Genomic DNA, 9,447 nt, shown 5'->3' with positions numbered 1-9,447 from the left:
TGGACTCTATCTTTAAATGAAGGATTAATTAGTGATTAGATCACTAATTAGCTCAATTTGATTGAGCATTAAAGTCTGGATCAAGTCTGATTGAATTTGATTCAATCAGGTTAAGTCTGATTAGGTTATGAGATGACCTAATCGGTAAGGGTGAAATGATCCTGATTTGATCAGATCTATAGCTCAATTAATTTATTAATTTGATCAAATTTAATTAAATTATAAGAGCCTAATTAGATTAGGTTCATCATATTTTATTTGGGTCCAATTGGATTGGGTTTGAAAGAAATCCAATTGGTTAAACCCTAGAGTCCCAAATGAGTAGGACTCTATCCCTTGCACCACCTAAATTGTCTCATACCTTTTCTCATCGCACAAAATTAGTTTGTATATGAAAAAATTAGAAAATAATATTTTTTTTATCACTTATTAAGAATAGAAATTGGTTGGTTTTAATTTGAATTCAAATTAATTTGAATTTCAACTTAAAATCTTATCCATATCCTTCCACACGTTGGCTGCTTTTGAAGGAGTCTATTTTGTACGAGAAAAGGAGATCTTTCTAATTTATTTTTGTGCCTAATTTTTTTGATAAGTCCCTTTTTAAGTTAGATAAGGGTGAGAAAAAGTTGGAGTCGAATTGAAATTTAAAAGAGTTTGAATTGCAACAAACTCCAACCCTTATCCTGTTTTATCTGGTTTGTGCGACAGCCATAAAAAGTCATAATTTTGTATGCCAAAAGAAGAGAGCTCTTCACCACGAGACACCAGAGAGAAAGAGGGTCAAAAATACTTCTTTGAGATGTGAGGATTGGATGGATTTTCTTCCTCCTTGGCATGAACAAAATAGGAGACCGTTCTCCTCTTGAGTGAGAGACCTAGAACTGTTTAGGTTTTTGGATGAAAAAAAAATCAAAGAGAAGAGAGTATTTATCTAAATTTTCTTCACTATTCAGTATCTTTTTCTGATCCATCTTCGACATCGAAAAGATTTGAGGTGATCGAAGAAGGAGATCAAGTCAGATTTGTCATCAGAAGCCGACTGCGTGAGCTAGCATTCTTGCGGAGGGCTGATCGGTCCGAGAGACTTCGTGTGGACCATCCGTAAGGTCGAACACTTGTGCGGCTGCTGGACATCAGTGAGAGCTTATACCATGCTTACCAACAGCGGAGATCATCCACCCATAAAAAGATGATGAGTTCTGAACTCTACCGACATAATCTAAAGGTTAGATCAAATTCAGGGCATCGATATGATCGATGTAGTTTTTTATTTTATTTCAGATTTTATATGTAAATTTTTTATGTCATAGATCCTTAATGGTAGTTTAGATCTGATCTAAAGTATGTTTAGAAGATTAAAATATTTAATCTTTTATTATTTCACTGTAAAAATTTAAAAATACATGCTTTGAACTATCCATTTTTTCTTCAACCATAACTGATCGGGTAAAGATGGCATCAATGACTAGACAAAATTATTGCCATGAATTGACTTCGTATTGATTTCGGACAAAAAATTTTGTCCAGATCTTTCCAACCACACCATGACTAGTTGGATGAAGATGATGGTAACGACTTAGCAAAATTATTGCCATAACTCAACTTTAGATGAAATTTTGTCAAGATCTTCCTGACCACGCCAATTGTTGGTTGAAAAAAGATGATGACATAGACTTGACAAAATTTGTTGCCAAGGATCAACTTCGGACCGACTTTCGATATTGCGACTTTAGACTGACTTCGGATATTGTGGCTTCGAACTCAAGTCCGAACCAAAGATTCTAACCAACTCGGTCAGTTGATAGAGTCAATGTCTAACATACGGTAGACTTTGATGGGCCTAAAGATGATCTCCAGATCTCTTTTTTCAAATCATTATGTTGTCACGTCTTGAATGGTCCATCCCTCATAAATATGGTGAGACTTGCGAAGCAGCATATTAATGAAGCTCTAAGATTTTCTCTGTCAAATGTTGTGGAGTAAATTTTTCAAAAAGAAGATTGGGTTAGCAACTGAGGACTAGTTTTGAGATTGACTATTTCCTTCATCCAAAGCAATGAAACTACTTTAGACTCGGAAGTGGGGGATAAGTGTTATGGAGATTATCCACCATTTGAATCGATCTTGCTCTCTTCGGATTACAATCGAGCATTCATTGATGACTCAACAAGATTATCTTGAATGCCAGTGAGAGATTTAGAAATCTACAGTAGAGCGACTTTATATTATCATTTTTTGTCTGACTCCTGGCTCAAACTTTTACTGACCTCAGAGATGGGATCTTACCGACATAAGAAACAATGTCCCACAATCGATGGAAAGGAAGATAATGCCTAAAATCTTGATCCTGAGCTTTGATACATCTAAGGTGGAACCTCGATGTTAAACTGATCTCAAGTGACCAGCTTATTCAGTCATGCGAGAGATTCATTGGAATTTTCCAATAACTTTTAGAACGTGAGCAAAATGCATAACTGATACACATGATTAACAATCCTGATTCACAAATTAATGAATAGATTCTCTATCCTAACGGTCTATCAGATCAAGACCTAGCAATCTAATGAATTAGAGCTTAACGACTTATCAGATTCAAGTATAACAATCTATAGCTCCCTCTCTATATAAAGAGGTAACAAGATAATCTTTTAAGTAAGTTCAACTCTAAAGAACCATCCATGCTCTTGCTTTTCCACACTTTTAACTATACTATTCTCAAATTTTGGCTAATTTAAGTATCGAAGGATCCCTCATCACTTCGATAAGAGTGGACTTCTCCTATAAATTTTTCTTGATGCTTCAATTCTCAAATTGACAGGAAATTGTCCAACCCCGGCCACATTCGTCTTGGATCAGTGTTGCAGCACAATATCCAATTAGGGTCTCAACTACGCAATCACATACTTTAATAAATGATAATAAGATTTGGACGAAGGAAGAAAGGGTTGAATGCTCAAATAAAACATTACTTCCAATGCTATCAGACAAAAGGGACAACGGTTGCAGTCTCATATCGGTCATATGGCTTGTAAACTTGTAATGACCCTCGATCGGTAGCGAATTCGTGATGCAGTATGCCAGGACTACCATGCGTCATATTTGATTTTAGTAATCATGTGGGCTTGGATGAAATGAAAAAGCCTGCAATGCACGCATGGTCGCGCAAGCTGCTTCATGGCCGGACCGGTCCACCAGCTCACTCTGGTCCATGTAATAATTAGTCGTCGAGGAGAGGAGCTCCGGGTCATGGCTCCAGCGTGTACTGTATTCCGACTCGGATCAAAGGCTGACTTCCGCCTACTGAAGGAGGAATTATTAGGTAGAATGAGCCTGGCAGGTGTGATTATAGGCAAAGACAATGACAGATCAGCCGATTCTCATTTGTTGTGAGATGGACATCGGGGGCATGGAGCCCAAAAATTTTATATCGGATACAATCAAGAGAGCCTACTATTTATTAGTGCGGGTTCTCTCTCCCACGTGAGGTATCTTTTGCAGGGCAAAATCGTAAGGGGTGGGGTATTGATCGGGTCAAAGGCAATTGGCGCCGTCTTTGAGAACTCGTCTCCTACCTGCAGCAGTATGCTCCTTGCTGGAGGCTGTTGTGGGATGGACATCGGAGGCATCGAGTCCGAAAGTCCCATACCGGATACAATCAAGAGAGCCTACTGCTTATTAGTGCAGGTTTCCCCTCTCCCATGTGAGGTCCTTTTTGTGGAGCAAAATCGTTAGTGGTGTGGGGTGTTGATCGGATCAAAGACTCGGATCCCGCTCCTAAGCGGACAATACCTCATGATTGGATGGGAAAGATGATTCCCAGTGGGCAGTAGACCTCAACATCATTAAATGCGTAACTATGGTTAACCAGTCCTGTCCACGTTACCTTCCTATTTCTCTTTATATAAACCCCTCCACTTCCACTCCATCCCCGATCACCAGCGGCGCCACCACCACTCCGGCAGGTTGCGCCACCCCGGCTGACAGCGGCTCCACGCTGAGTGTTCTCCACGCCTTGGGCCTCTGCTCCCCTTCCACCCATCCGCCTCCTGAGAGGACACTGTCCTCGACCTCCTCTCCCGCGACGTCGGCCTCCTCTACCTCGCCTCCCTCGCTACCGCCCGCCGATCCTTTGTCCCCATCGTCCCCGGCCGTCAGATCCTCCAGCCCCTGCCTATGCCGTCCGTGTTCTCTGTCGGGCATGTCGACACCTCATGCAGCATTCAAACAAAGCAAAAAGGCTATGACGGAGATCACGGCTACACCAATAGATACAGCAAGGGAATGATAACTAGTAGTTTTAAGAAGCCATAGAATATTCCCTTACCTCGCTCCTGTCAACCAAACGATAAAACGTAAAATAAAAAAATCAAAAGGAGCACACCTTTGATCTGCTGATACAGTAACAGTAACACCTTTGATCTGCTGATACAGTAACAGCACTGCTTTTTAGCATGGGATCAGGCCCAAACAACACTATAGTAGACTACAAGATGAATACATGCCAACAACAACAATAACATGAGCAGTACTACAAAGAGGTACATTTTGAAACCAAATTACTAAATATAATAATCATAATAGTAAACATAACACTCTCCCAGTGGCAAGAGCTCTGATATGGCGTATCACATTCTCAGAAGGAATCCAATCTGTTAAAAGGTACAGCGCTCGCGGGCGACGCCCAGCCTGCCGTTGGTTACGTCGAAGAGAACGCGGTGGTTCATCTGCTGCATGTTGGCAATCACGTTGAGTCCCGAGTTCACGTTGTCCGGCGCCACCGCCATGGCCAGGCAAGTGATCGACCCAGCCGTACTGTGAATCAAATAGTTGTCCGCCGGCAGCGTCGCGTTCATCCCAACGAACATAAACGTCATCCCCGGCGCCACGAAGGGCCGGTGGAATGGAGAGGCCGGTGGTTTTCCGGAGGCAGCCGAAGGTGTAGCCAGGGACGACGTCGGAGGCGAGGGAGAGGGAGGCGAGGAGGGAGGAGGAGCCATAGATTATGTTGAAGCCATAGGCGGCGGATCCGGCGGGGCAGGAGGGGTTGGGTACTTGCGATCGCGGCGGAGCGCCGCAAGGGACGGGGGGAGTGGTTTATGCAGAGAGAAATAGGGAGGTAATGTGGACGTGGGGGGTGGTTAACCATAGTTACGCATTTAATGAGAATCGGTCGACGTGTTGAGCTCTCATTTTCTTTGCCTATAATCACGCGTGGTGGGCTAACTTTACCTAATAATTTCTCTTACCGAAGTGGTTCCACAGACCTGTCGGACACGTGTCACCTCTGCATGCGTTGTTCTCTGTCCTCTACGTGGCAAGCTCTGGACCAACCCGACATGGCATCGCAACGTTATTCGTGTCGATGCGGCAGGCATCGCGCGCCAGAGCGCAGGAAGCATGCCGCACGCGGGGTCGGAGGACCGCCACGTGGCCAGCTCAGCCGTTCTTAGCCACTTTTTTGACCACGCTGCGTACTCCATCCATGCAAGACGGACACGCCAGACCCCTCAATCAAGTACTTCACCATGATCTTCCGAAACACCGTAGTAAGCCATGAATGAACCACCACGTACAAAACGTAGAGAATTAAGCACTGGGGCCCATAACGTGTCGGCTGCCTGACGAAAGTGGAATTTCATCCTTGATAGCAGATCAAGGGATAACTTTTTGCACGCGGATGGAGCGAGGAAGACGCTCTCCGCTGGCTTATGTAGACGGGAGTGCGTGTCGGCCGTGGAGTCCATCTCCTACCAGCACCTTGCCACGTGGCATCTCCTCCGGCGATGGCTACTGAAACGAGAGGCTCCCTTCCTCCTCCCGGACTTCTCTAAAAAGCTCTTCTTCTTCTATCCGTCTCCATCGAAGTTCTGCTGAAGAGAAGAAGATCCAAATCCAAACCCTACCCCTAATGTTAGAAATTTTCTTTTCCATTTTTTTTAATAGTCCCAGAAGTCATGGAGTTGTAGTGCAGATCCGAACCCGTTAATGGACAGAAATATTAGAAGAGTGGAGTTTTCGGACCCGAAGCCGGCGGACGACGGAGGAGTCGAGCTCAGCCTCGGGCTCTCCATCGGCGGGAGCTCCCGGAGGGACCGGAATCCGGGTCCGGCCCATCACGGGTCGGACACCCGGTTAGGATCCGGCGAGACCGTCGCCGATCTTGGTGGGGTTCGTCCCTTCGACAACGAAGATCCTTTCCGGCGGCAGGAGGGGAGGAAAAATGGGATCTTTGGCGGCGGCAATGGGGTTCCGGCGGAGGATCGGTTGACGCTAGAGGCACAGGCGCTGAAATCGAGGGCCAGAGACCGGGCGGCGAGGGAGAGGGAGGCGTTCGTCGCCTACCGGGACAGGCGGAGCCGCGACCGAATCGCCGGCATTGCTCGACTTCCTAGCCCTAACCCTAATCCGGTGGCGTACGGCTCGCATCCGTTCCCGGCGATGGCAATGCAGTATCCTCACCACCATGTACGGTGCGCGCCGGTACCGAATGGGCTGGGATTTCCCTTTGTGATGCCATGCTGGGCTCCGGCGGTGTTGCCTGTCGCCGCCGAGGGTTCGAACCATTCCGAGAGGAGTATGTTCCTGCCGGTGGTTTGCCGGGGCTTGCCGGTTTCCGTACCGGCTGTGAATGCGAATCGTGGCATCGGCGAGAGTTGCTATTTGGAAGTGACACGTGGGAAGGGCATTGGGGTTAATGGGGCCCCTTCGTCGATTGATTCGCTTGGGAGCAGCTCTTCAGGGGTTTCGGATACTTGGAGTGGTTCGCTTCGAGGTAAAACTTCTCTTCCGGATTTTATTTGAACTTTCGATGCATTCTGTATGATAGATCTCTGAAAAAGGTTACTTGTTTACTTCAAAATTTGCATCTTTGGCTCATCTAGAACGATATTATAGTGTCTAAGTTCCTTTTACATAAAATTGGAGTAAATTACGATCCTGTTCAATTTTCTTATGAATTTTGGAATCTGATCCTTTAAATAGGATGGCTTTGTTGAAATTGAATTGAAATGGTTGCAATTTTTGTTTATGGAGTCTTGAATGCTTTGTTTTTTTTTTTTTTTTTTAAGAAAACAATATAGAATGCTTTGTTTTTTTTTTTTTTTTTTTTAAGAAAACAATATAGAATGAAGGTTCTTGATTTCTTTGTTGTGTAGGACTTTAACCATGAGAGAAGTCCTTTGGACCGCAAGCACCCCAATTAGCCCTTGCAACAGTATCAGGGCTCTCTGTTTGGTTGTTGATAAAAGAGGAATAGCCATTGTTGTTTTAACAGTTTGTTGAAATTAGAGCCATTGCTATTTTGACAGTTTGTTGACATTAGATCTTGCATTGTTATATTGCATGGATAGGGTTAAATTGCTTCCTTTTATTCTTTTTTAACCACGCAAGCACTTCCAAAAATAACAATGTATCATCTGATGATTGGTGATAGTGAAGCAACTCACGACTTACTTTTGTCAATAATTCATAAATCATAAAATTCATGAATAATTCAATAATAATTGGATTGTTCTAGATTGATTCATTTTTAGATAATAATTCGGAGAATCGTTTAATAATTCAAGACTTCTTCAATAATTCGGAGATTATTGTAATTATGGTGAATATTACTTATGACATCACTAATATCATATTTTTCAGTTCTTAAATATGAAAGATTTTATGTCAAGATCTTTCAACTTGTGCAGCAAAATGCATCAGATGTGCGGATTTTTCTTTTTTTGAAAGAGAAATTTGAATGATTTTATAAGCCTCCCCAAACAGTAAACATTGCCACTTGATAGGGGTGATCTCAAATGCATCTGATTATGTCATTGTTCATGTTTATATCTTAATTCACATTAGATTGTTTGTCTGTATGTAAGACTACTCACTGTTCCACACTTCAGGATCGAGCATCAGCAGTGATGCAAGGAGTCATTCAACCCATACCATGGTAGACAAGTCTGGCTTGCAACTTTCATCACAAGTCAGCAATCTGCAAGGGCATCAATCTCACATTGCAGCATCTTCATCCGCAGTCATTGAAGATGGTACTGAGAAGGCCGCCAGCACTGCAGGGTCTAGCTTGGTGTTGAACTCAGCCACTTCAACCATGGGGAAGCTTGATGGTACTGCTACCTCTGTGAACAAACCAACCTCAACTGCCGAAGATCGGAACCCAAATGACTCATTCTCTCTGCCACGAATGCCCTTTGTGTCGACTACTGGGAATGGACCCAATGGGAAAACAGTCACTGGATTTCTATACAGATATACAAAAGCAGAGGTTCACATCGTCTGTGTTTGCCATGGGAGCTCCTTTTCGCCAGCAGAGTTTGTGAGGCATGCTGGGGGTACTAACATTTCACAGCCTTTGAGGCAGATTGTTGTTGTTCCTTCATGAGAGGCTAGAGGAGAGTTGTCCACTGTTCCTGTCTTTCTAGGTGGCTGTTAGGCTTCTGTTATCCTTTTTATTGTTTGGTCTTCTTCTAGGTGTCAAGGAGTTAGGCATATAGCAGCATGGAGATGGTGTTGGAGGGGAAATTTACTAGTTGGCTGTTCAAAGTAGATAATAGATGGTAGTGTTCGAGGGGAAATTCAGTGGGTGGCTTTTCAACTTGGATCGCTGTATAAATATCTTTTATATTGAATCTCCTCCTAACAAAGTGCTGATGAGATTTTCTTTCTAGACACAGGCCATAAAAGTATCGAATATTTGGGTTCATTTGAAGGAGCTGGCGAGCATCAATAAAAAATTATATTACTGGATAAACAAATCTAATTCCCCATTTAAAAGTTTAGAATATATCTGACAAAATCAAACTTGTAATTACATCATTGTTCCAACACACAATTGATATGCAGTCCTGCCTGCATGTTTTGAAAAGCTTTGTAAATCTGAATATTTTTAGCGGCCAAAGGAAGCAACAAGGACAAACTATTGTTTGGATACCAATGATCTTTCCAGTTACATATTGTTAGATTCACATAGAAGACAATGCAAACAAAAGCATCACCAGAGCATTAAAACATGGGAAACAAATGGAATATATACATTTTATTAGAGCATGAACTCAGATATAAACTCCAATAGAGGAGTGTGCTTGATAAACAATGTAGAACGCAGCAGGAAAGCATGTACAAACTTACTGCATACAATCCATATGTATGTACGTCACAGAAGCATGATGAAAGAAAAGTATGAATTAGACATCGCACTGGATATGTGTATGCTTCAATGCTTCCAAAATTTACTGCATGCCTCTTTGGTAACTCCCACGAACTTGAGATAAATCATCTAGAAGTGTTTCCCATGAATAAGATGTGCGGAGTATATGAAACTAGGTAGCTGATGGGGAATGAATAAGGTAGGGGAAAATGTTCAAGGAATGATATGGGTGAACTAGAAACAAGTGGGCTAAGATGTCAAGTTCCATAGAATGAGTCAAAATGCATGAATGT

The 9,447-nt window shown here is 43.0% G+C and overlaps 1 protein-coding gene across 1 annotated transcript; it reads left to right on the top strand.

The window, feature by feature from the left end:
* The first annotated feature begins 5,781 nt into the window (after positions 1–5,781).
* LOC140859430 (uncharacterized) lies at positions 5,782–8,658 on the top strand. Its single transcript, XM_073261163.1, has 2 exons — positions 5,782–6,775; positions 7,893–8,658. Exons 1-2 carry the CDS (start codon positions 5,989–5,991, stop codon positions 8,387–8,389), a joined length of 1,284 nt encoding a protein of 427 aa, XP_073117264.1. The 5' UTR covers positions 5,782–5,988; the 3' UTR covers positions 8,390–8,658.
* The last annotated feature ends 789 nt before the right edge of the window (positions 8,659–9,447 follow it).

This window comes from Elaeis guineensis, chromosome 7 (assembly GCF_000442705.2).
Source record: "Elaeis guineensis isolate ETL-2024a chromosome 7, EG11, whole genome shotgun sequence".
Lineage (NCBI taxonomy): Eukaryota > Viridiplantae > Streptophyta > Magnoliopsida > Arecales > Arecaceae > Elaeis > Elaeis guineensis.
This window is presented reverse-complemented; position numbering and strand designations above follow the sequence as displayed.

Excerpts from the sequence above, each read along its gene's own strand:
- LOC140859430 (XM_073261163.1), top strand. The coding sequence starts at position 5,989 with ATGGACAGAAATATTAGAAGAGTGGAGTTTTCGGACCCGAAGCCGGCG. Across the intron at positions 6,776-7,892 it reads TTGGAGTGGTTCGCTTCGAG|GATCGAGCATCAGCAGTGAT; the intron begins GTAAAACTTCTC and ends TCCACACTTCAG.